This window comes from Equus quagga, chromosome 3, assembly GCF_021613505.1.
Source record: "Equus quagga isolate Etosha38 chromosome 3, UCLA_HA_Equagga_1.0, whole genome shotgun sequence".
Lineage (NCBI taxonomy): Eukaryota > Metazoa > Chordata > Mammalia > Perissodactyla > Equidae > Equus > Equus quagga.
This window is the reverse complement of record NC_060269.1, coordinates 50,966,792-50,994,715: the sequence shown is the minus strand read 5'-3', so window position 1 is coordinate 50,994,715 and position 27,924 is coordinate 50,966,792. Positions and strand designations below refer to the sequence as shown.

At 38.7% G+C, this 27,924-nt stretch overlaps 2 protein-coding genes across 7 annotated transcripts in view; both read right to left on the bottom strand.

The window, feature by feature from the left end:
• Window positions 1–2,465: 2,465 nt before the first annotated feature.
• Window positions 2,466–17,489, bottom strand: MSMO1 (methylsterol monooxygenase 1). 4 transcript variants are annotated; one of them, XM_046656568.1, is made up of 6 exons: window positions 17,412–17,489; window positions 12,149–12,434; window positions 8,107–8,255; window positions 7,047–7,173; window positions 5,622–5,776; window positions 2,466–3,489 (listed from the first exon to the last, which is right to left on the bottom strand). In XM_046656568.1, exons 2-6 carry the CDS (start codon window positions 12,401–12,403, stop codon window positions 3,294–3,296), a joined length of 882 nt encoding a protein of 293 aa, XP_046512524.1. In that variant the 5' UTR covers window positions 12,404–12,434; window positions 17,412–17,489; the 3' UTR covers window positions 2,466–3,293. The 4 variants fall into 4 exon arrangements, with proteins under 4 accessions (XP_046512524.1, XP_046512525.1, XP_046512526.1 ...); XM_046656569.1 differs by having other exon boundaries at window positions 17,284–17,417; XM_046656570.1 differs by lacking the exon at window positions 17,412–17,489 and adding an exon at window positions 17,275–17,385.
• A 4,199-nt stretch (window positions 17,490–21,688) lies between these two features.
• The window catches only part of KLHL2 (kelch like family member 2), a 107,844-nt gene continuing 101,608 nt past the window's right edge, over window positions 21,689–27,924 (bottom strand). For 2 of the 3 annotated variants that reach the window (XM_046656720.1, XM_046656722.1), the window contains 4 exons: window positions 27,734–27,862; window positions 26,926–27,066; window positions 23,926–24,069; window positions 21,689–22,811 (listed from right to left, as the gene is read on the bottom strand). In XM_046656720.1, the coding sequence (XP_046512676.1) occupies window positions 22,783–22,811; window positions 23,926–24,069; window positions 26,926–27,066; window positions 27,734–27,862 (443 nt within the window). In that variant the 3' untranslated portion in view covers window positions 21,689–22,782. The remainder of the gene's footprint in view (window positions 22,812–23,925; window positions 24,070–26,925; window positions 27,067–27,733; window positions 27,863–27,924) is intronic. The other variant, XM_046656721.1, reaches the window with a different exon arrangement.

Genomic DNA, 27,924 nt, shown 5'->3' with positions numbered 1-27,924 from the left:
TATAAGGTAGCATGTGCTGAGGAGTGATAGAGACGAATGTTAGAGAGTTCACAGTGAGGGAGAGTGGTGAGAGATCACTCTCATGTGAAGCAGGAATAAGACCTCAAGAACAAAGAGGATGGTGGGGTGAAGCCGGAGCCAGGTCCTTAAGACAGAGAATTTTTAACTAACATTTTTTAGCTAACATTTATTGCACACAGCAACACATACTTCACGTGGAGCATCTTAATCCTCACAAAACTCCCTACAAAATGTTATCATCCTCATTTCAAAGATAAGGAAATAGGTTTAGAGGAAGAGGAGGGGAAAAGGCGTTCTTGGAAGTGAATCAATTACCAGGAGGAAAGGAGGTTCATGACGCGAAGGAGCAAGACCTGCTGTCCTAGCATCTTCGGCTTTGTCTCTCTCGTTACCATCCCTGTCCCTGCAGTGTTGGTTTCAGCCTCCTGTGAGCTGAGTGTGGTTAGTTATCCTGTGCTAATTCTCTGCCACAGGCCCTTTCCTTTGAATGTGATGAGCCTGCATCTGTCCCCTGACCTTTGCTTATTTTCTTAATAGTTGGAAGATAATATTTCATATACTGGATTCGAGCCTCTCACATCCCCTTCATTTCAACATTTGGAACCTAACATTACTCAGTATCCTAAAGACATTTGACCTTGGTCCTCTGGTGATTTTACCTAAGAATGTGAGTGTTTGCGAGTCGCCCCCCCAGAGCACTGATTTGACCAAGGGCATGTCAGTCTTCTGATTCTTGGCTGAAAGATTCTAACCTTACAGAAGAATGGATTAGAAACTAAAACTCCAGAGATGAACATACAACCCTCTGACCACTCACTCATGAAGAGTTTCTGCAGTCTTTCTCCAGCTATGGGGATGCGGAATTTAATAGCCCATAGGTTTCACTGGAGTGTAAGAACTGGGAGTTAGGGTGAGAGACTCATTAAATATTGCAGACCCAGGTTCTCCGAAGGTCTAAATGTCTTTGGCCAGAGTATGTAGCAAAGAGTAAAGTACTACTCATTTAAATTACAATATTAACTTTAAGCTTTCAAATTACTTTAGTAAAACCCAAAATAGATCATCCAAGAAACAAAGAATCTCGTTATTTTTTAGAGTAGAATCAGTTATGTATTGTATTTGTACTCTAGTCTTCATATTTGTTTTATCTATTTTTGTCTGTTTCACCGTCAAGTGCTAAAAGACAAGACAGAGAAGCTTAATTCAAGTAATTTTAGAAGTCTGGCCAGTAAATTATATTAAAATGTATTTGTACTAAAGTGCTTGTGAATGAGTCTTACTACTTTCTGAGCGGCTGCTGGTTTAGAACTTTCTTTCCAAAAATCTCTCTCCTTAAGGCTGAACAAAAGGAGGGGCACGTTTTGGGGAGTATTCCCTGAGATTTTTATAGAAGAAGCAAGTCTCGAGTGTAGTGAACATAGTAGCCACAAGCATGGCTTCTGAAGTCAAAACACTAGCCCTGTGATCTTGAGTTACTTAACCTCTCAGACAATTCCCTCAGATATAAATGGGAAAGACAGCATTTACCTCAGAGACTTAAATGAGATCATGCATTAACAGCCCACAGCAAAACTCCGGGTATACAGTAAGTGCTCAGTGAAAGTTTACTACTATGAAGAGTGAATTAGAATGTACCAGGTCGTTTTGCACCATTCCCAACAGCAGGTGTCACTCTCTCCCCAAGTGCTGAAAGGGAGTCACATTTTATTGCTTATTCAGATGTCTGTGCATTCTCTAAGTATTGGGGAACGAAAGGTAGATACCACAAATTCCTATAGATATCTTATGATTAAACAGCACAATTTTAAGCACAGGCCCCAAATCACTGTTTGAGAAATAAGAGCTATCAAATTCATTACACCCCTCCCCACTCCCAAGTACACACGGGTTGGGGGAGGGTGGGATGGGAGAATGACAAAGGCCTGGTGAGCCAGATTCAAGTCAGAAGACACAGCCTAGCAAAATATTCTGCTGTAATTTTCTAAATCCTTATTTGAACCTCCTTACTCTATACATTTTCAAAAAAAGGGAAAGAAACTGAACAAAAAACAGCTCCATATTTTGAAAAAAATAACAATTTGGTACTACCATATATTAAATTAGAATGATCAACTCTTGATTTGAGTTAGAATCTAGATACTTGAGATACAACCAGCCCTAAAAAGGTAAGCTCTATTTATCCATCTGCACAGAAAACATGCACTTTTTTTTAAGCAGAGAAAAGAGCTACTTCAACATCTTCTGCTTTATAGGTCAATGGAATTCCCCACAATGGCCAGCCCAATAAATACATGTTGAAACTGCCAAGAGTTTAGCAAATGAAGCACTTAAAAAAACAGAACTATTCCTTTTATTAGGAAACTTAATTTAGTGATTTCTGTACTTTTCCTTATAAGAATATAAGAAAAGGTGACAGCTGATGTTCAGAAGTGGAAACCACATAATCGGACAAAAAAATCACATTTATTTCAATAGCTCAAAGTGCAAATACAGCAAGTTGGTTCACAAAGTTTCAAGATAACAGTTTTAAGTATAATAACTTGATATACAAAAATGAAAGGGTAAATAGCAGAAATAAAGCTCAATTTTTAAAAAATATTCAAGTAACCTGAAAACTTTTAGATTAAAATATTCCACTTACATCAATTCAGAAATGCCTTAATTTCTAATTAATTAGACACCAGTAGCACATTGCAATCAAAAAGGACTTCTGAAAGAAAGAGAATCACCCCAAACTGGTCAGCTCCAGACAAGAGTGGAAATTCTCAGTGCTGGCTATTCCTCTGGACAGGCTCCCTCGTGCTGTATTAATTGATGTGGTTCAACCCATGATATTTTGACTTTTAGGAAAATTCTAAAAAATGTTTAAAGTTCAATGTGAGGCCAACATTACTATTAAGAGTTTCTGAAATGGCCACTATCTATTTAAAAGATTTAAAGAGCAATTCCAACTTTGGGCCCATGGTTTCACTGAGGGAAAAGACATGAATACTTCTTCCATGACCTAATACCTTTTGTGAGGTTAGCAAGATGGCCCTTAAAATTCCCTCATGAAAATTATCCTTAAATACATATTTACTTATTTCTACACATACAGAACTTGTATGTAAAGTAGAAAAAGTTCCCACTAGGAAGATAATTAGAGGTTGTTAATGTTCTTTTTATCACTTAGCAGCCAAGACACATGTTTATTTCTGCTCCCCAGAAGCAATGTTAGCTACTAGCTTTAATCCAGGAAAACATGTATCTTCAGGAAGGTTTATGTGAGATATTCATTCGGTCTTTTTCTCAACCTTCTTCATCTTTTCATAGTAGGCAACAAATTGAGCGTCTGTTCCAAAAATTCTATCCCACCAGGTAAATGTTGAAGCATAGTTTCCGACGAAGTTCATGTGGTGGAAATCGTGATGCCGAGAACCGGCGTAGAAAGGGATGAGATTTAAAGGGTTGAGAGGAATATCGTACCCACTGAAAGAAAAATGGTAAAGCTTAAGAAGGAAATAAATACACCTCTAATAATCAACACTTTAGTGACAGTCGCATGCTCATTAACTAATCCAAATAACATTTCACCTCACTTAAGTCATTTTATTTCTGACATGTTTACAAAAACCAAAAACTCACAGAAAATAGTGCATATTATAGAAATCACTGTAAGAAATTTTTAAAAACTTAAAAGATCTACAGAAATTAGTATTATACACCAGGGGATGAAAGAGAAGGCTTACAGTAATGAATCTTTAGATCCAGATTTTTGAGAATTATTTTTCTTTTCTGTTCTAGAGGAGCTTTCTCACCATAGTTAGTAATGTCCATAATACCACATATGTCTTTTAGGAAAAGTTATATGAAATTAGTGTCAAGCATTAAGAAGGTTAAACCTGTGAATCACTGGGTAGTAACTTCTCCTAGAGTTTCCTCCTTTATTTCTAATTACAAACAAAATCTGATATCCACAATTACACCAGTCAGAATCACCCCAATGCTGCTCTCTCGTTAGGAGACTGGGAGGCATGGAGGGAGAAAAGAACAATGGAAGGACAGAAAGAATGAAGGAGACATCATTTACAACTTATCTGCAGAAGGATATTCTCTGCCGAAGACTAGAAGCATTAATTTTGCTACTTAAGTGGTTTAAAACAGGTCTTAGGATTTGATGTTCTGCTTTTACAGGTATACTAGTAAGTCCCACGGCAAAATGCAATGAATATATAATAATTTTAAAATAATGGAAAATTAGGAATATTAGGCATTTAAAAGGCATTAAACAGAAATAATTTACCACAAAATGCTTTCCAATCCACAGAAAGGAAGCACGTGAGATATGCACTATCACAAGCAGTGGTTGCATCAGTGCAGGGCAGGAGAGAATCAAAACATCCTTACTCAGTGAAGGCTGGATGTTCCAATACTCTTTTCAAGAGCTGGGGTTAGGTTCATTACAGAAGGATAAAGTAATTGCTGGTCCTGACTTACAGTATCAAACAGATTTTTAAGGAAACCACAAAAATATTTTCATTTGAACAATGCTTCAGGAAGACCCATGCAAGGAATGAAACCCGAAAGCCATAAAGAAAACGACTGATAGATTTCACAACATGAAAATTAAAAACTTCAGTATTATAAAAGAACTACCAAAAGTTAAAATTCAAATGACAGAGAGAAAACGTTTACGCATACGCAACAAATAAAGCTTACAGGAGACCAATAGGTTACAAAACATATAACCTAACAGAAAAATAGGCACAGGATATAAAAAGGTAATTCAAAGAAGAAAAAAATACTATTGGGCAATAAGCACACAAACAGATGCTCAGCCTCATGAATCCCTGGAGAAATGCAGATCACAACGCTGCAAGCCCTTTGCCCTCTTCCCGACAAAGATTACAAAGACTGTGGTACCCAGGTTGGAAAGGGTTTGGGGAGGGGGAAAGTGTTCTAATATATTCCTGCTGGAAATGTCAAGAGGGATCCTTCTGAAGGGCGGTTTTGCAGTAGCTATCAAAATCTTACTTCATTTGCCCAAATAATATATGCATATGTTCTCACTATAAAAACGACAATAGCCATAGACAGGGATGTAAAAAAAAAATTCCATTATTTGAACTTTTATCCAATGATCACGTTCTCTTGTTTTCTTAAAAATAACAACATTAAAAAGGTTAACTTCTCCTATTAATCTACTTAGAAAAAAAGATAGTCTATGATAACGATTATCAAATCATTGGGCAAAATGGGTGAGGGGTGGTCAAAAGGGACAAACTTCCAGATATCAGAAAAATAAGTGAAGTGAAGCCTAGTGATTACAGCTAACAATACTGTATTATATTTGAAAGTTGCTAAGAGAGTAGATCTTAAAAGTTCACATCACAAGAAAAAAATTTTTTGTAATTATATGTAGTGATGGGTGTTAACTTACTGTGGTAATCATTTTGCAATATACACATATATCAAATCATTATGTTCTACATCTAAAACTATTTTATATCGATTATATCTCAATTAAAAAATCAAAATAAACAAAAAAAGAAAGATAATTTATAACCATGAAATAAAGATATTTTATGATACCTTACACCTGAATAGAAACCATAACTCACCTATGGACATCAATAGTTTCTATCAACCGCACAGTCACCCAGGCCCAAAGAAGAATTACATGATCACATAAAAGCAAGATTCCAATGAAAAATCCAGTTCCAAGAATTAGGGTTTCCAGAGGATGTGCATATTCAGCTTCCATTCCAAATGGAGCCTAAAATAAATAGATAAGAACTGCTTAATATATTCTGATGGTTAATTTTACGTGTCCGCTTGGCTAGCTTCTGGTGCCCAATTGCTTGGTCAAACAGCAGTCTACGTGTTGCTGTGAAGGTAGTTTTTACGTGTGATTACCATTTTAAATCAGCAGACTCTGAGTACAGATTGCCCTCCATAATGCAGGTGGGCTTCACCCAATCAGCGGAAGGCCTTAAAGCAAACACTGACGCCTCCCAAGCAAGAAGGGATTCTCAAGATTGCAACATAGAGACCTGCACGCCTGAGTTTCAAGCCTTCTGCCCTGTGAAATTCAGACCAAGACTATAACAGCAACTCTCACCTGAATTTCCAGCCTGTGGTCTGCCCTACAGATTTTGGGCTTGCCAGCCCCCACAATCACAGGAGCCAATTCCTTAAAACAAATCTGTATGTGTCTCTCTTATTCTTTCTGTTTCTCTAGAGAACTCTGGCTAATACAAATATTCTAATTTATTTATGCATATAGTTTTATAAAATTATATTGTTTCTCTATGTAATGATAGTATATCTCTAACTAGCTACATAAATATAAACAGTTAATTCTCAATAAAAGTATCTTTTTCCTACCAAACGTTCAGGTTCTAGGACGTCCTCAATAAAATCTTGATAACTGTCTTTGATGGTTTAAGACAAAGGCATTAAAGAACTGACTTGAACTCTAATTTCGGTTGATGCATCTGAACTTGTTCTGCCGAGAAAGGGACGCTTGGTTGAGCATACCACACCATCAGGATCAACGGGGACACACTGACATCACCAGTCTGACTAAGCTCATCAAAGGAGCTCAGATACAAACCACTGTTTTTGTGGCAGTCAGCAAGGTGGGAGAAATGTGTTAAAACTAAGTCAGGAACTGTTTTAGAAGTCTATAGATTAAAGCTCATTGTTTTGGGGTCCCATTTAAATGACTCCAATATCACTATAGCCTCGATCGAACTGCCAGGTATCCAACTGTGTCAGGAGAGAGGTCAGGCCACAAAGATGAGAGTCAGAACTACTTCAGGGAACATTTTTCTTTCAGATCTCAACCTACCATGAACTTAAGATACTGAAGAAAACGTGTAGAAGTGGCTTTGGGGGTATGCGTGTGTGTGTTGTTTTAACAATCTTGACAAAGGAAAAAGAAAGAAACATCACTGACAAATGTAAAGAATTTGTCTCCTGGAGATAAAAATAACATTTTGCCTCTAATAGAAAAAAACGTATTAAATATAATTCTAACATACCTGAAATTCGTGATGAACTTTATGAATATATTTATATATTCTTTTGTGGTGTAAGAGCCTATGCAGGAAATAGTGCCAGGTGTCCTCAATCACCGCACAGCCAAAGCATCTTGCCAAAAGCATATACCTTTAAGATGAAAACACTGTAATAGGTATAAACTAACTTTTACTTAAACATCTAAACTTTTACTTGGGATCACTATTTGAGACATTACATAAAACCAAATATCCACTTACTAGCTTGACCTAAATGGATATATTAATCAACATATTCTCAAAACTGCTAGATACAGTGGCTATACAATACCACCTTAAGAATGGTTAAAGAGATTGACCACTATACCAATTCTAATTCATTTTTTATGAAATTCACAGGTATAAAATCAGAGCTAAGAAACAAGAACCAAGAGTTCTGGGAAGAGAGTAATATAGATGAAAGACTTGAACTAAGATTAACAATGGTAAAATCATCACTTTCTTCCACCAAAGAGACGGACCTAAGAGCAATGGGCAAAAATATTTTATATACAACCGCACACATATATAGAAATGCTTTTATATGTTGAATATCCACTACATAGAAAAGATACATATCTCTATATTGGTATATTCAGGTTATATCAGGAACAGATATTTTAATACAAATATTATTTGAATACAAATGTGCTCAGATAATATATATTTGTATGTATATGGACACAATATTTATAAACCTCAAACTATTCTCTCATTTTTTTCATTCACTCTAGACTCAAAATGTAACAGTTTTTCTTAGAATGAGCATGTGCATCTATATACAATTACATAAAGGATGCTATGGAAAACTTCTGATGCAAGAAACTCACCTTGCAATAAAATATTACATTAAAATACAGAAAGATATAAAAACGGAAACATTTTAAGTTTCTGCTATGGCTTACTTTTCTACATTTTATTTACTTCTAAAGTGTAGAACAAACAAACATTAACCAAATGAAGAAAGATGACATAAATATTAAGCATATTTTAATTGGGTAATGAACCAGGACTGAGTATAAAAATCCAATCTTTATCTACATACCATCTTGGCATTCTTTCCCAATCATAAGGAATATTGAAATATTCTGTAAAATAATAAGTTCCGCAAATCAAAGGAAACTGGATACAAAAGTGATTAAAGAGAAGTACTTTAAAACACTTCCACTGGTTTTCCCAAGTTTCTGGTTTATCCTGTGGAGAAAAATCACAATATTGAGGGTTAGCCTCTGATCAGTAGTTTACCCTCACAACTAGAAGTGAATTCCTAATTTTTTTCTCAAGTTTATTTGAGACCTTAATTCTATTAGAATTCTTGATGCTAATATTTAATCCTATTTCATGTGAATTCTGTATTACAGTTACGACATTACAGTAACTAAGGCCCAGGAATCGCATCCTCCCTTTCTAAATTCTTGACAATGACCATCACTACTTTAAATAGCTGGAGAAATTGTTAAAACACAAATCCAGGAGCACACACTACAGAATGAGCAACTCTGCCGTCTTTGCTGCCCACAGATCATTCACTTCTTCCACCTGGAATTCCAGGGGAGAAGAAATGTGTTATGCTGAGATGACAGTTGGGTTCGCCCAGCTGTGGCAGCAGTAGTACACACAGCGCTGGAGGCCTTTCGACACAGGCAGGAAGTTTCCTGCCATTCAGCAGTACTCACGCCCAGAAATAAGTGCATTCGTGTTTGTACACAATGACAGAATTATAGACTCTCTGAGCGAGAACTTCAGAGATGTGTCCACTGGTTCCCAAAGAATGGAGCGCTATTGCCCACAGGTGATGAAGCTCACAGATTAAAGCCAAAATGAGAAAGGTGAAATCCACATAGCAAGCCGTTCATAAAACCTCATCAGGATATCAACTTGCTTAGCAAGCCATATACAAAAGAACTAAATTTATTCAATTTAAAGGCTGCACTTAGATAAGAAAAAGTACTTTTGGTTTTACAAAAAGATGGTGATAATAAATAGTAGTTATTGCTTTGTTTTAAACGTGCTTACTTAAAAATTCAGAAATCTGCCAACGAAATTCTTTTAACTGAACCATAATATCCCAAGTACGGGAACGACTGCGCATCAGCAGAAGCCCAAGGTCAACTACCTTGCCCAGGATCACACAGGCAATTATTAGGTCGTGGACTATCTAAAGCCTAGGTTCTCTGATCCAGGTCTATTCTTGAAATTCTGTAAGAGCTATCCTCCCTGACAGAAAAAGGGAAAGCAATGAACTGAGAATCAGTCGAGAGCTGGGCCCTAATCCCTGGGCCTCCACTCACCGGTTAACTAGCTCTCTGGTGCTCACAACTCAGTTTACTCCACAATAAAATGAGGCGATTAGACAAGGCAATTTATATTTGTTTCTTTTTTTTTTTTTTTGAGGAAGATTAGCCCTGAGCTAACATCTGCTGTCAATCCTCTTTTTGCTGAAAGACTGGCCCTGAGCTAACATCCGTGCCCATCTTCCGCTACTTTATATGTGGGACGCCTACCACAGCATGGCTTGCCAAGCGGTGCCATGTCCGCACCCAGGAACCGAACCGGCAAACCCCGCGCCGCTGAAACAGAACGTGCGAACTTAACCACTGCGCCATGGGGCCCAGCCCCATATGTCTGTCTTTCTATTTTTACTCTGAGCGTTAGCTGACCTCATTCCTCCAAACTTCCAGTCCACGAGTGGAGACAAAACAAATTGAGGATTCTGGCTTGGGCTGGCAGTGGCATTGTTTCCCATAGAAACTGTGTTTAACAGACTTTTAAATTTCCTAGCTAGAATCTGACACCCATGTAGCTGCAGAAACTAACACAATGTTCATCAACTATAACTAATAAAATCATATGCTATACTGTTTCAAGTGTACATAAAGTGGTTTAAAAGATAGTTAATTAAAAACTCATACGCAGTGGAATATCAGAGCTCATCATATTTTACTTTATTCACAACTGCATCCTAAGTTGAAGGAATACCATTATTAGGGCCACAGACTTAAGAAAGAATGTGTTTAGTACATGTGTCCTTGAGGAAAATTCCTAGAGAATTACTAAGATGTATGACTTTTAAAAACAGATCCTGCAAGGTCTACTTTATCACTTCATTCCTGTACATTTCCCCCTCACTGCCGAGCATGCGCACTAAATGTGACGGAGTGCATTCTGTTTGAAAGCAGAAAGCCTTCAGCGCTGTCTCATCACCCAGCAACTTCTTCCTGGGCCCCCAATGTTTCAGGGTATCTGCCTTCAAAATGCATAAACCTGTATCTAACTTGCACTGATTTTTTTTCCTTCTTTTTAAACTCTGTTATGTTGTTAAAACTTGTACTGATTTACCATCACAATTTATTTTAGTATCAAAAAAGCTCAAAGCAGGAACTTAAATGGCTGTGAAACTCAAAGGAAGGCATGCTGAGTAGACTTGAAGCCACACCACCCAGCTTTTCAATCTCTGTTTATAAAAATAATTAGTTGTAACCAACTAGATGATTGCCTGTCCTTTCTTTTGCCACAATTTATTTTAAAGTCACTCATAAAACCTTGACTGAAAAAGGTCGTCCTCTCTATGGAAAGGTTACCACCTCTGACCAACGAGCCCGCTGCAGAGGGCAGAAGGACACAGACACGTCGGCCTAGCCAGCCACACAACAAATCAGCCTTATAGACAAATCAATGGGGGACACCTGGCAGCCAGAATCTCCCCAAACATGCAAGAGAACTTAGACATCGAAACTGAATTCTGCCTTTCAAGGCAGGCCCTCTTATAAAAAAGCATTTTGGAACTTCTGCGTCCTTAATTTAGGGTAACAGGATCCTCTCTGTTGGGCCACATCCCTTGTTATTCCCTGCCCCGTTTCCCTTAGTTCTTCCCCCCTGCTTTGGCTTGGAGTCCGGTCACCTGACCCCCTGCACGATTCCCACAAGGGATCAGTGTCAAGACTTGCTTCAAGTGAGACTCACTGGGAGAGGCAATGAAGCTCATAAATGATGAAAGAGCATGTGTACTGACTGCCAATGGAAGGACACTCAGTGAGCGCAAATTACTCTCCACAGATGAACGCTCTCAACATGCCTACTTTCTACCAAGACTGTGTGCCCCTGAGTTTTAGCTTGGCATGACTTTTTAAAAAGTAAACAGTAAGCATTAGAAACTACCACGGGTTTACCAAGTGCTGATAAATCATCTCTCTCTAATAAGCTAGTCCAGATTCTTTCCTGGGAATTGTGTCAAGCTCATCAGTCTACACATTAGTAGAGTTCACTATTCTCCCTGTTTCACACGGAGAAGAGGCATCTGCAAATCTCAACACCTTGTCATGCATGGTGGGCTCTCAACAAACATTTAGCGCACTGAAGCAAACACCTAGAAACTAGGAGCATCATCGCCTCTTTATTTGGGACGACAGGAATGCTGCTCAACTACCACCTTCTATTTAGGGAAAAAATAAAACTTTAACAGCCCTGAGCAAGATCTTAGAATATTAACATATAATTAGGGGCTGAGACATCAGGGGTTGGAGTCAATTGCAAAATAATACCCACAAATCCCAACTTTGCATTCCAGCTAGTTTAAAAACGAAAATCTATAAACTCAAATTAGATAAACTTTACATCTACTTAAAGCATAATTTAACAAATTATCCTTAAAATATCATCAATAATGATCTAGGGCTGTGCTGTCCAATATGGTAGCAACTGGCAACAAGTAGCTATTGAACACTTTAAACGTGCCTAGTCTAAACCGAGACGGGCTAAAATTAGTGTCAAATAGACACTGGATTTCAAAGATTTATTATGAGAATAAGATAAAATATCTCACTAAGTACTTTTTAATTCTCATTACTTGTTGAAATGATAATAGTTTAGATTTATTGTGTTAAATAAAATATATTATTAAAATTAATGTCTCTATTTCTTTTTACTTTTAATGTATTCTACTAGAAAATTTAAAATTATACATGTGGCTTCATTCTATGTCTGTTGGACAGCCCTGCTCTAGACTCTCTCAAAGCAAAGTTACATGTACTTTTAAAATCTTTAACAACACTAATGATAACATGCCATGGCAAGTCCATCATACTCACCTTTTGAATTTTGTACTTTTTCATGTAAGGTATAAACTGAAACAAAAGTCCAGGCAAACAGAACAAGAAATAAAGGGCCTCATGAACTATCAGAGATCCCCATGTTGCAATCTGGAACTTTGTGTAATTATTCAACATAGAGTTCCAAGCATTTTTAAATGGTTCTTGCAGAGGATTCTCAGGTAAAAGCGAGTCTACATACTCGACAGCCAAGGATGCTGAACTAAAGATGCTGGCACTTTCATTTGCTGCCATTTTTCAAATCTCTGCAGACGACCTTATAATTCTGTAAACATAAATAAATACATGCATAAATAAGCAATAAAGCAAGCTAAACAATAAAATTCCAAGAAAGCAACTTTAAAAATGCATCTTTTGATAATTTAAAAAATATTAATTTCTAAAGAAGCACCCATTTCTCAGGTTCTAACCATATAGTTTAAAAAAACCAGTCTACTGGATGTCATGACCACCTCCACTTGTAGATATTGATTTAAAAGCCACATGTTAACTTCGAGGAGCAGGATCTAAAAGAACAACAGTGAATAAAGAATTTCAAGCCATCTTTAAAGAGACTTTTCGGTGTGGTCTCCAGGGAAAAACTTGTGATTTTAATGAGCAATATTGGAGTTTAAAAGTGTCACTTAAAACCCAAAGAATCTATAAAGAAAAAGCCCATCAAATAGGACTACATAAAAATTAAATACTCCTGATTGCGGAACAAAAAAACAATTATAAAGGCAAAGATCAAATGAAAAACTGGAAAATATTTCCAACACCTATAATATAACAAAGGGGACTGAAGTGTGTTTTAGAAAAAAGACTAGAAAGCCAATAAAAAAATGACCAAGGCCATGCACAAGTGGTTCACAGAAAAATTAATGTGAATACTAACTAAACAAACATGACTCAAATAAGGAAATGCACCCTAAAGAGAAAATCTTTTAAGTTTCATAGTGCCTGGTACCCAGGAATGATAAGGGGAACAATCTGCGGCAACAGGCATCACTGTACATTGTCGATGGGGAAATTAATATACCTTTGAGGAAAAAGTCAGTATCTATCACAATTCAAAATGAATACACCCTTTGACTCAGCAATTTTCTCACTCAAGTGTACAAAGACAGGCACATTAGGACAAAAGGATGCATTGCTGATAATCGCAAAAACAGAGAGGAAAAAGAAAAACAAAACATAAATAAGTCCATCAACAAGAAGTGAGTTAAATCAATTCTGTTAACTCCTTCCAGAGACAATTCTATAGCCACTTAAAGATCGAGGAAGATGTACACCCTCCGTAGAAAGATGGCTAAGCTACAGTGTTAAGTGAAACAGCAAGTTGCAGAATAATATGGATAAGAGCCACACCTACATTTTTGTGAAAAGGTTATGCATTTTTTTTTCTTTAAAGATTGGCACCTGAGCTAACAACTGTCGCCAATCTGTTTTTTTTTCTTTTCTGCTTTTTCTCCCCAAATCCCCCCAGTACATAGTTGCACATTCTAGTTGTGGGTTCTTCTAGCTGTGGCATGTGGGACGCCTGATGAATGGCGCCATGTCCGCGCCCAGGATCCGAGATCCTGGGCGGTGGAAGCGGAGTGCTCAAACTTAACCACTTGGCCACAGGGCCGGCCCCAAGGTTACGCCTTTTATCTATGCACTTTCATGCATATGCACATACAGAGACACACAAAGAAAATGTACAGGAGACCCAGGGAACGATCTAGAGCAGTGCCCTTCAGGAAAAGTGACCAAGAGGAAGTAGGGAGTGTGTGCGTCCTCATGTGCACACACAGCCGGGGGTGCTACGGAGGAGAGGAGGAAAACTTTACTTTCCATTTAGTACCTTCTTACAATTTTAATTTTTTTCACGACCATGTTTTGCTTCTGTAATAAATAAGCTTAATAGGCCACCAAATCAAAAAATAGAGAAACTTATGAAGATTGTTACTTGCCTAAAAATGTTCAGTGCTGTTTCTAATTTATGAACGATGATGGACCACTCTAAAAACAAATACTTTAAGCCTCAGAAGTGCTCTCAATAGTGCTTAAAATGCTCCACTCTGCTCCTCCACTCCCAAATTGACCGTATCCCATTCCTCTTAGAGGATGTCGGGAAGCTTAGCCAACTTCCACAAGTCTCTGAATTCATTTTGCATCCTTACTCTTTTGTCCTCATTCTCAAATGACTTACACCATGGAGACTATAGTGTGACATCCTGGGCCCTCCCAACCTCAAAATTTCCCTTTGTTTATTCGCCCTCTCCTTTGAGACTGACCAGTCTTGTGTTCTTACCTACCTCATCAAGAACTTGTCCGTCACTTAACCCTTTCTCATCTTTTGAATTTCCCTCTTCACTGAGGCCATTCCCTCAAGTTTAAAAACATACTCAAGTCCTCCTTTCTTGAGAAAAGCTTTCCCAACCTTTATCGCCTCTCCCCCAAGCCACTGTCCCATTTCTTGCTTTGCGCTAACCAACGTCTTTCTCAAAGGAGGTCAACATAAAGCCTCCCACTGCTTGATTCTGACTCACACAACACACTCAACTACTTGTAATCTAGTTTCACACTCACATCAAGATGCCCTCAATGATATTCTAAATTGGAAAATAAAAGTTGTTGCAATCCTCATGAGCTTCATTGCCAAATTCAACAATGTTTAACCAGTACCACTTACTAGCTGTGTGACCTTGAGCAAGTCACATCACCTCTCTGATCATCTGCAAAACTGTAAAAAAACAACAACAGTAACTAGATAGTGAGAATCTTTTCACAATGTATACGTGCATCAAATCATCACAATGTACACTTTAAATATCCTACAATTTTGTCAATTATACCTCACTAAAGCTGAAAAAAAAGAATAACAATAGTTCTAATGAGTCCAAGAAATAATCTTGTGAAGTCCTTACCATAGGATCTGACAAATAGCAGCCACAAGAAGCTAACAATTACTGAGCACTTTCCATATGCCAGGAACTGAGTTCTAAGAGGGCTACAGGCTCTCTCTATTAGACTTTAATCCTTACCACACCCTCGGGAGGTAGGGACTTTTATTATCCCCATTTTATAAATTAAAAACCGAGGTTTAATAAGGTTAAGCAACTTTCCCAAATTATAAAAACGCTATGTGGGGGAGCCTGTGCTCTCATCCATTATGTTATGCTATCTAATTAATAAAGCACACAATAAATATTACAGCGAGAGGGGAATAATGCCTCCTGATAGAGTGATCCATACAGGCTGTCTGTGTTCACGTTTCCCATTTACTCTCCAGCAGCTAGCCTGCTTTCTAGTCTCATCACCACACTGAATTTACTTGCTAAAATCACTAAGGGTCTCTCCTAACTGCCAAATCCAATGAGCCTTCTTTGGAGTTTATTTTATTTGACAATCAGGAAGATCTGATACTTCTCAAAATACTCTTCTTCCTTGGTTCTTGGGATTCACATGTTACACTCGGATTTAATTTGTGCAGTGATGTGCAGCACTGTGCCAGCTGCTGCTCTCACCTCCGACTTCACAAAATGTAAAATCTAGGGAGGAACACGAAGAAGGCACCGGACTATCAGAAAGGTATGTGAGCAGAAACATCAAGACCTGGATTTACAGAACGCCATGAGCACAGAGGTCCAGGAAAGAGTTCCTACAGAAAGATGTCATCTAAACTGAGATGCGGAGCACAAGGGGGAGGAGACCAAATTAAGAGAGTAAAGCAGGGTGGGGCAGGGGAATACAGAGATGGTTTGGGCAGAAGGAACATCAGATCCAAAGATTCAAGCAGGAGATGAGAAAGACTCGAGAATTGTGGCTGGGAAGTTTCCCATGATGTTTTCCTTACTCCTTTCTGGCTAGTCTAGATTACCTTGGGTGATCTTAACTACTTCCTGTTTTTAAAATCTGCTGATATTATCCACAAGCTCTATTTCTAGCCCTCTCCCCTAAACTCCAGATTCTGATGATCCCTAAGTGTACTCGCCATCTCGGATCAGACAGCTCAGAGGCACGTCCAGTCCAACACCTCCCAAGATTCAGCAACTGCTCCCTGCACCCAAAGACTTTCCCTCCGTTAATCCCTAGCTTGGGGAACTGCGCCATCACCTACTTCGACATCTCAGACAGAAGGTTCTAAGTCCCTCCCATCGCTACTGCCTGGGTGAAGTCTTCCAACTCTACTCAATTTAGAGACACCTGGATTAATTAACGTTCAGGAGTTTACTCTCCACACATAAGGGAGGAGAATGGATACATTGCCACCAACCGAACAAAAGCACAAAACAGGAATTAAAAAGCAGAGAGGAGGGAAAATAAAGAGCGATTTTTTTTCTCCTTTTATCATCCTTAGACAACTTGATTGACGGGAAGCCTGCTCTAGATAGAGCAGAAAGACGACATCCTCAGAAAAAAGAAATGCAATTATTTTTGGATTTTCTGAGAAATCTTGAAGTTCAGCTGTCTGAGTACTGTCAGCCAGTGTGGGCCCTTGGGCCCCTTACCTTAGTTAAGCCCGGATCGCACTGGGTCCCTCATTTGCTGGAGATGCCAGGTCTCCAAGCGTGCCCTTCTTAAACCCTATCTCTATGACACAAGGCCAGAATCTATTTAAAAAGCAGAGTTAACTCTCCTCTTAAAAGCCCCGAAGTTCAGGGGCGTGCCTCCCCTACGGATAAAGACCAAGGCCTTCAGTGATGCACAACAGGCCCTGCCAGGCCTCTCCCTTCTTCCTCTCTCACATTCTCGCCATCCTACACTTCATATTCTTACAAAATCTGACCTCTCATTCCTCCTGCGGCTTCATTTCTCTCTGCCCACAGAAACAGCATTCCACAGCCAGCAATGTCCTATCCAACTCCTATTCATCCTTCAGTAACCTCCTCTAAGACGCCCTTCCCAACCTCACTACGTAGTCTCACCGCACATACACAACAGATCTTATGCCCCAGTTGTGCTTCTGTTTTTGTAAAACTTGCAGCACTCTATCACACTTTGCTGTAACTGTCTTCTAACACGTCTTGTCTCCCGATGACAGTAAACTCTTAAAGGTAAGAAACATGCCTCAGCCCAGTTCCATCACTTAAGGATTGCACACGCTTTTCACCCGTTTCTCCCTCCACCCCCGCCCTCACATCGGGTACCGGGGCCCTCGTCCGGCTCTGAGCGCTCATCCACGCCCGACTCCACTCCCCTCAACCTTGCGGGGCATTGGTCCCGAGCCCTCCGCCGCCGCTTCCTCGCCCGCGAGGCTCCCTTCCGGCCCCCTCACCTGGACGATGGCGCCGGGACTGCGGGCAAAGCCTCGGAACCTGCCTCTCCCAGGTCGTGGGTGGGGCCCAGGGAGCGAGGCTGCCTCCTCCTGCCGTTATTGGCTTGAGAGGGCTCCCCGCCCCGCCTCCTCGGCGCTGTGATTGGCCCTTGCGGTTGCCGGCATCGTGTGACCCGTGCGTACGAATCCCAGGCCGTGCCAACCATTGGCTCCGCGGATGGAGTGAGGATAGTGAGACCGCGGCTTCCAGCCAGTGGCCAGCGCCGCCGCGCTCCCGGAGGCGGGGAAGCGCGAGGGCGCGTGACGGCGTGTCGGCGTGACGGAGCTGCACGGCCGGCCGCTACGTGCAGGAGCGACGAGTTGCCTTGGCAACTGGTGTGCCTGCGGACTTCAGCCTGCGCCGTCCAACGAGAGGGTACCAGGACACCGTCACCGCGACCTGGTTTAAGACGTGAAGTGTGTAGCAGCCATATTGCCAAAACCCGGGAAGAGACTAGTATAAATGAGTTTAAAACTCTGTTTAGACTGTTTTGTGTTTACAGATAGCCCCGCCTTCCTCTGGTCTACCCTGTATTTAGATCTTTCGTCCTTGTTTCCCCAGCCCAAGTATCCTTTAATAAACCTCTACATGTGGAAGATAGAGCATTTCATACGCAGTGTGGCCCCTGCGACAATCCAGAGTTAGTTACCATTATCCCCATTTTGCAGATGCAAAAACTCAAGGCTCAGAAAGGTTTAGAAAATCACTTGACATAATGGATGGCAGATGGCTACTCCCCAGGGGTGTCAAGGCCTTGGCTGAGAGAAGGCTCCGGTGTTGGAATCCTGGGCGACACAGTGAGCGCCAGGGCACGGGGACAGAGGGTTGACACGCTTGTCACTTTGTAACCCTTGTAACAGCTCTAGCCTTAGCCATGCCTCGACACTGAAATGCTGTGTGCCAGGGTGTCAAAGTATGTACAGATGGTGTAATAACATACGAATGTAAGCTTTCACTTAAATGCCTTGTAAAAATTTGCACAAGGGCACCATTTGGGTTGGCTAAAGGCACTTTCTATACAAGTTTGAGAACAGGATGCTCTTGTTTCTCTCGTGGGTGTGCTCAAACTGGCTCCTCTGCAGGAAATACTCAGCCTTCTTCTTTCCTACCCATCAGTTCAGATGCCTCTGCTTGAGAACGTCCCCTGTGAGGTCCAGTGACCGCTACTCACTCTCCTAGCTGTTCCATGTGTCTGACACCCACATTTTTTGTAAAGTATCATAACAGGTCACATCAAATGAGCAGAAATGGGATCTGTCCCTTTGGTGGTCAGAATCAGAGCCCTGTTTTTAGGAGGCCTCTGCAGGAAGGTGAGTGGTGTCCTGAAGAGGATGCTGTGGAGCACCGTCCGGGTCCTCTTCTTCAGGACTTACCCAGGTGTTCAGCTGCTGAGTGTTGGCGGAGAGAACCACCTCTCCTCAGGGCACACCCCCGTTTCCATGGTGCAACCTGAATCCAGTGACTGGTTGATGCAGGAGTGTAAAGGACCAGCCCCTTGCTCCAACTTAGGACTTCTTTGCTTGGCCAGCCCAGCTCCAGAGCTCCCCCTCCAACTGGCTGAGGTTGTGGGTGTGACTGCACTGCAGCCCACTTTTCCCTCTGCCCAAACCCACTGCCCTCTGTCAAGTAGTGTTAAGAGCATGCACTATGGGGTCAGACTTACCAGGCTTTGTCACTTATTAGCAGTGCGCTCTTGGATAAGTTACTTCTCAAAGTCTTATGCGGTACCTCTGTAAAACTGGTATTGTAATAATACCTGTATCTCAAAGAGTTTCTTATGATGATTAAATGAGGGTATCAAATGAGGAGATCATGTATGTAGGGCCCTTTGCACAACATCTAGAACACAGAAGTGCTCAGTAAATGTTATTATTTCTGACTTAGAAGCCTACTACAATAGATATATTTTCTAAATCACAGCAGCTATATGTATGTGGAGGGGTCAAATTATTATTTTAAGTCTTGGAGATTGAGAGCTGAAAGGAAACAGATATGGCAGCTCCTCACTTGTTTCCTACAGTGAAGAAATAGGAGGTTCAGAGAACGGCAACAAGAGCAGTAATTTACTGAGGGCCCTGTTTTTTGAAGCACATTAACATACATTATTTCTTTCAAACACCACAACAAACAAAAGTAAGTGACATAGGCACTACTGTTGCAATTTCAGAGAAGAAAAAATAAGGGTCAGAGGTTAAGGACTGTGTTTAAAGTCAGAGCTAGCAACGGAGAAAGGGGAATGCAAACTCAGGGCTGTCTGATTCCGATGCCTATGGGCTTTCCAGTGTACATTACACTGCTTTTTTTGTTCGAGTGGTGAAGCCAGGGTTAGAACCCCAGAATCTTTGATTCAAAATGTGGTTCCACTCTCCCATGTAGACTCCTCTCCAAAATGACACACTGGCAGCCATCCAAGTGAGTCCAAAGCGATTTGCTCAAGACCAAACTGACACAAGAGTCAGGCTTATTTAGCACATTGCTATGTAATGTTATGCTGCCCTTGTACCTAATAAAATAGGTCTCGTAACTCATCAGCAGCTGAAATCATAAATACCTGGGTCCTCATGCAATCTATAAGGCATGATAATAAATACCAAGAATCATACGCCAGAGTCCACAAGGAACGGGAAGGGAACTGAAGTCTTCTGGCAGTACACAGACCAGCTACCTTAACGCTAGTTGTCACTGCTTTCAGCCAAGCAGGCAGCAGACTTGCCTCACAATGCAGTCACGTGGATCTAGCCTTGAACTCTGCTCAAACCTGGTGCTTTTTCCTTAGCAGGATTTCTAAGACACCTCTCTGTCTTAACTTCTGACCTTTTTTGTACAGTAATAGAACAAGCTGGGAATGCTTTTATATGCCTTAAAAAGAGAATAAAACCCAGGATGTTTCAAACTGGAAAGATAAAGGCTGGCATGGGGAGGGGGGTTTATTCAAAGCCTCTGAAATCAGAGTTATGAATCCAGCTACTGACAAACCTTGGCAAACTATTTTATCATACAGCTATTAAGGCTTCAAAGAAAAAGTAAAGACAAAGAGGTATTTGACATGCTAAGTAGTTAAGATTTTGTTACCCTAATGGATTTTAAGAAAAGCTTAAAAAATCTTTAGATAAATTATTAACTGGTAGATTCACGGAGAGTTTCATGGAACATTAGTGTTTGAAAGTGATCAGGAAAGATAATGACACACATTTTTCTTGGTGTCACTGTCAGAAACAGCTGGCAGTGCTCCAAGTTCATTAGACCTTCAACATGATTGTTGACAATGGATGTGTCTGGAGCCCACTAATGCAGAAATTCATCTTTTCATAAGGTGAGCATAGGCTTTTTTTCTAATTCTTTATATTTCCACTTATAATAGAAAGTTCAACTAAGTATTAAAGATGGTTCTCTGTTTAAATGTGAATACTATTAACTAAATAGAAATTTTATCATAGGTATATTCTTTCCTCTTGATTATTGACTGTTCTGGCAACAGTTCATACTAACCTTTTAAATTCTTCTCCTGAGGAATAGCAACCATAACCTGCCACCTCCTGCGCTTCCCTCTTTCCTGTCTAGCACCTCAGCTGTCCACCCCAGCCCTCCATTTCCATTTCCTCAACTCATTTTATTTGGTATCAAAAGCACAATTTATTTCTCAGTTGCTTTAGAGTAGATATTTTTTCTTTGACTTTCTTTTTTGTTTTATCTTGATCTTGTGTCCTGCCCATATTAGGGACAGAGGAATATAAAAACGTTAAATTTCTGGGCGGGCCCAGTGGCACAGCGGTTAAGCTCGCACGTTCCAATTCAGCAGCCCGGGGTTTCTCGGTTCGGATCCCAGGTGAGGACATGGCACCGCTTGGCAATATATTAGCCATGCTGTGGTAGGCATCCCACATATAAAGTAGAGGAAGATGGGCACGGATGTCAGCTCAGGGCCGGTCTTCCTCAGCAAAAAGAGGAGGATTGGCAGCAGATGTTAGCTCAGGGCTAATCTTTCTCAAAAAAAAGTTAAATTTCACCACTTCTTGGCAGATTTCCTTGACGGCTGAGCTAACTTCTTCTTGGAGAACAATTTCCAGTGACTTCAGTTATTGACTGAACAGACTTGCCTTATAGGTTACTTTGGCAACAAATTAAAAACATTGATTTGTGAAGTTAGAAAAAGCAAATTTTGCAAGAGAACAGAAAAACTGAATAGGCAACTTTCTTAATATCAAATTAAATATATAAAAAATCAAGGACAAGGTGAAACAAATAATATACAAACTTTTATTCAAAGATAATTCAAGAAAGACATGTTTTGGTCATTTTTAAAGTAAGATTAATTGAAGATCTCAGAAAAACTGTATCTGATCAACGCACATAGCTACCCACAGAAAATTCTCTCTTCTGTTAATAGCAGCTAAATTTATACACACAGAAAAAATTCTTAAGACCATGCAAATTCAGTTGAATTCCATACATTCATTATAATTCATCAAAACCTGCATTAATATTCATGCCAAAGTGTTACTTTAAGAAAAAAATTAAAAATACACACCAAAACATGACCAAGATTAAACCAAAGGAAATAATAAATAAGCATAATTTATATTTTATTTAAAAAAGTTTGGCATCACACATATTCAAGTGTGTTACACCATGTTCATTCCTCAGAAGTGGCATTTTAAAGTGTTAAGCATTGTTAAATATCAAAAAATACAACTCTGTTTTACAATGTAGTACTGGCATAATTCAAAGTACTGTGCCAATTATAAATAGTATAATCAAGTTTCAAACATCTTTTCAAACATATTTAAAGGAAAGCATATAGACACACATTTATATGCACACAATTTATTATACTCATGTAATCAAAGATATTTTATAAAAGCAAACAGTTTTAACCCTCAACTAGTTTGAATACTTACATAGATTTTAATACCTGTTCAAAGATTTTCAGTTCATGTGTATACAGATTTTCAGAAGGAATAAAGATAAAACTGAATTTTACAAGAACACATATTACTTTATCCTCCTTCACAAAATAATCCAGTCATTCAAGGTTGATAAGAACTAGTCTTTATGAAAACAACCGTTGGCTAAAGACTACAGAGTCAGTACTGCAGTCCAGGCTTCTTATTAAAATTCAGTCAGCTGCTGCTCATTGCAGAGAAAGCCTACACAGTGCTTCTACCAAAAAATAATCTTCAGTATCTGAGGCCAAAAAGGCAGACGATCGTATCTTCTGCTGAGACGTAAAGTGCAGCTACAAGTGGAGAAGTGCTAGGTTCTCAGTCACTTCAGAAATACTTGTGGAAGCCTGTTTCTCATGTATAAACACGTCAGAAACGTCCTTCAGGCTCATAATGGTTTATCAATAACTGTGACCCCTGAGCAAAGAAATGAAGAAATAAAACAGACGTCACAGGCAGCATTCTGAAAATACTGAATTCTTTCTTACTCAAGCAGCAGGGGCTGAACCACATCATGATTTGTGACGTTTCAAAATCTCTCTCTCAAACTTTAGCACTACTATCATTTTAATGTAAATGATAGGGTAATCTCTGTTTAGTTATGGACCAAAACTACATCAGACTACATAATGCAGACTAGTCTTTTGCTCTTTGTAGTTACAATTAAGGGAAAATAATTTTTCTCAGGAAATACCAAAATCCACTTAATACTCAAAAAGACACACAGAAACTTTTGAGAGTGATGGATATATTCATTATTTGGTGAGTGTACACTTTAAATATATGCTATTTATTCTATGTCAGTTATATCTCAATGAAGCTGTTAAAAAAATTCACCTAATTTTGAGTCATGTTTTTCTGGGATCCTACTGTATATAATTCTTCTATTAGGAGTTGTTTAGGATAATACATAAACAACAGTGATGGCTAACTAGTATAAACTTCTTTTTTCTCCACTATTGGATCAATACTAGAATGTTAATGAAAATTCTAATATTTAAAACAATATAAATATCACCAGAATAATTAACATACAACATAGTTTTGAAGACTCATTATATTTATTAAAGAGTATTACCATTTCTTTTACTAAGAGAATGGACCAAAAGTGATTATTTTAGAATTCAACCAGTGCTATGCTTCAGTAAGAAGAACTGCTCCACGGCCTCACTAGAACACTATCGCATGCAGCCGTGCCAGGGGAGATGTGGTAGGGGTCCGAGTTCTTGGTATCTGAGTAATTAAAGCCTTGCCACTTGGTGAACTTCACTCCACTGCATACAAATTTTGACCATATTAAATTTTATTATACAATTCTGCATTGGAAAGATTTGGGATTCTGAATACAAATGACTATAGAATGATCAAAGAATACTAGTGCTTTATTTCAGAATGTACAATCAATATTAATTAAGAATACGAAAACATACTTTGAGAAAAGACTTTCTTCTCATAACAGAACATTCTTAATATAAAAATCATAATGATGTAATCGTTTTTTTATTATAATAGAAAATTAGACAATTATTACCTGCATAACTTCTCCCTGTGCTCATACAAGATGACACAACTGTCCATTTATCAGTTGTTGGGTTATAATATTCTACTGATGCCAAGTTACAGGAACCATCATCCCCTCCAACTACATATAACAGACCATTAACTGCACAAACTCCTTAAAAAAAGTTGGCAGAAAGAAAACAATTATTTAAAAACTTTGGATGAATATGAATATCCCTATCCAGAGATGTTTATTTCCTTGAAAGGAAGCAAAAAGAGAAGATGGTAAACACGGAAAGAATTCCTTTTATATGTGAGAGTCTAATAGCACTTCTAAGCTCCTACTCACATCATTTATGCAGTAGTTGCTTTATAGATGCATGATTTCATTTAATCTTCATAGTAACCTTTCTTTATAGATTGGAAACTATTTTAATCCTCATTTTACTTAAAAAAAAAGAAAAAGAAAAAAGAAAAAGGTCAAAGAAGTTAGTAACTTTCCCAAAGTCAGTTTCTTAGGCAATCCTAAGGAAAAATATATATTAGTAGAAGGTAAAAATGATTCTGAATTTTAATTATTATACAGAATAGTTACTTCTTTTCTGTCCTTTAAAAGAGGAGGACATGAGCCAGCCCTGACAGCCTAGTGGTTAAAGTTTGGTGCTCTCGGCACTTTGGTGGCCCGGGTTTGGTTCCCAGTCACGGAATGACACCACTCATCAGTCAGTTGCCACGTTATGGCGGGGGCTCACGGAGAAGACCTAGAAGGACTCAGAACTATGATATACAACTATGCACTGGGGCTTTGGGGAGGAAAAAAACAAGAAAGACTGGCAACAGATGTTAGCTCAGGGTGACTCTTTCCCAGCAAAAAAGAAAAAATGAGGGGGAGAACAATATTATTTATTTCATTGTTAGAAAAACTCATGTTTTCTTGCAAAAATTCAAAACATCTAGAAAAAACCAAAGAAAAAAGATCACCTCTAATCCTCTATCACTGAGAATAATGACAATTAAAATTCTGATCTCGGAGCCAGCCCAGCGGCATAGTGGTTAAGTTCGCACAGTCTGCTTGGCAGCCCAGGATTCACCGGTTTGGATCCCGGGTGTGGACCTAAAGCACCGCTCATCAAGCCACGCTGTGGGAGGTGTCCCACATAAAAAATAGTGAAAGATGGGCACAGATGTTAGCTCAAGGCCAATCTTCCTCAGACAAAAGAGGAAAATTGGCAATGGATGTTAGCTCTGGGCTAATCTTCCTCATTCTCACACACAAAAAAATTCTGATCTCTACTCTTGCTGACTTTATGCATACATACTCAGACACTTCTTTTTTCAACCCTGAAGTAGCTTGTACTACACGTGCTACATGATAACTCACCCACTCCCACCAAACAATACACCCGGGACATTTCCCCAAGTTAATAAACATAGATCCACATGATTTTTAACGGCTGAATAGTATTCTATGTATGATAATACCATAATTTGTCTTTTACTGATGGATATTTATTTTCAGTTCTTTTGCTCTTATCAATGATGTTGAAATGAACGAGGGTCCTCCTTGCATACTTTTTCACATACTTTTGCAAATATTCTCTTAATATAAATTTTTAGAAATAAAATTGCTGAGTTAAAAGGTAAATATGTCTTAAAAGCTCTTTATTTCAGCTTAAGATTTTAAAGCATATTTATTTCAGGGCTATTATAAATTGGTACTAGAGAGCATCAAAGAATCCAGAAGGATACAGCCCACATATTGATTTCTGCAGTTTTGTAGATAGTTTTACTAACATAATTAACAGATTCTTGCACATTTTTAACATAACAAAATAATGAGCCCAAATTTCTATATAGCACTCAAAAGTGCACTAGGCAAGAGTATCTTCTGTGCAAACGGAGTGGATCTTCTCTACTTACATTCAACTGTGTCACTATTCTAGCCTCTTCAAGGAAGGAAACTCACACTTTTTACAGCAGTTCAAATACTTGAAAAGCAAAAGCCAAATATTGCTGCCACACAAGCTCCCCAAAGCTGCTGCTGGTATAAGTATGCAGATCTCAATTCTAGTCCATTGACAGATGCCAAAAGACTGTATGGAGACAGAATGCCCCCCAGCTGCCCGCAATGACTCTGCTATCACGGAAGGGATAAGTAAGGGGCTTATGTTTTCCTAAAAAGCTTTTTCAGGTCTCCTAGGGGTTCACAGATTAGAGGGCATCCCACTGCAGAGAAGGAGGCCAGTCCCCATATCCATTTGATATATATTAGATATACATTCAAAAGACTTCAACTCTATTAATCCACTGATCCACTTAAAATTCCTGTAAGGCAGGTGGGAGCCAAATCACTTTGCCAAAAGGACAAATTCGCCTGCAGTGTTTCATGATTCTAGTCCACTCAGTTTAATTCATCACAATCAGACACATATTGAGAACCTATTACAGATATGCTAGGTATTATACGACTGTTCATAATCTAATTCAGATTTACTCCATTTTTCCTCCATTCTTGATATCACTTATTATAAGTTATAATATAACTTATCATACTTATGAAAAATTTTGAAATCTGACATTTAAGTTGCTTGCTATTTCAACTTTATATGGATCCTGCCTCTCTTCATTTAAAATTAAACAAATATCCTCCTCTCCTGGCCAGTATAATCCTTTCTTCTCAATTTAGGTGCTTGGATGACATCTTAGGAATACAAAAAATGTTTGTGGTAAGCATAAATGAATTCAAGCATCAAATAAAGAGGGCTCTTCCCCTAATTTAGTCTCTACATTCATCACCAAAAAGGTAGCCACTAGTAGAAATTATAACTTAACTGAAGTGTCACGATAACCTGCTATGTTCCACACACTATGGTAAGCACTGACTATATAGGATTATTACCTAAGTTTCTGCCTTTAAAGAGTTAGTCTATTAGGTAACCCAGATCGGTAAAAGAACAATGGAAATACACAGTGATACCAGTAATACTTTAAGGACAATTCAATATAAATTTCATAATCATAAACTAGATACCTGCATTTCTTCTGCACATGTTCATATCTGCAACCTGTCTCCAAGCATTGGTGGTGGGGTCATACACTTCAACACTTTTTCGTACTAAAGGGCCATCATGACCCCCTACAGCATACAATAAGTTGTTTAACACACCAACACCTAGAAAACACAAAGACCAAACTATAGTAGAGTAAAAGGGATGAGAAATTTATAACATACTAAGGTTTTATTCAAATGACTTGTAACAAATAATTGTTTCAAAAGTAGGGTCAATATTAAAGCATACAACCTAAGAAATGGAAATGAATAGAAAGAACTATTATTCTAAAAAAAGAGGCATGTGTTGTATTTCAAATATATTCAACTTAAAAAAAGAGAGGTCAAATAGGAAAAAAGTAACATGTAGTTGAAACACAGAGAGGGAAGTTTTTTAACATAATCCTTTTGAAAATAACTTTCATGATAAAAGCAAATCAGTATTAAAGCACAAAATTTCTAAGAAATGGACATGAAGAGATTTCATTATTAAGCAAGTTTTCCAATTAGCACTAAAAACAAAAAATTAAATGAATGTCAAATACTATAAATAATTAAATGAAAGAGAGAAGCAGCCTTTAATATGGCACTTAGCAATTAAATTTTTCAAAATGAAATTTAAGTGCAGCCAACTACCACTACATGCATAATTCAAAAGATATGTGTGTCATTAAAATCAGTGTATAACATATTTTCTGATAATTTAAAGAGGTGCCAATGAGTCATTTCACTTGTTTAATTCTTTTGCATTGTTTTCATGCTTCAATTGCTAAATGAGGTTCAAATTCACCTGCTCCACTCCGTCTGGTGCTCATTTCTGCTATATAGGTCCACTCGTTTGCTGTAGCATTATAGCACTCTACTGTGCTAAGACACTGACGTGAAGCTCCATCATAACCTCCTACAGCATAGAGCAGACCTAAACACAAATCACAAAGAAAGCCAAATTCAACAAAAGCTATTTTTTTAAGTCAGAAAATT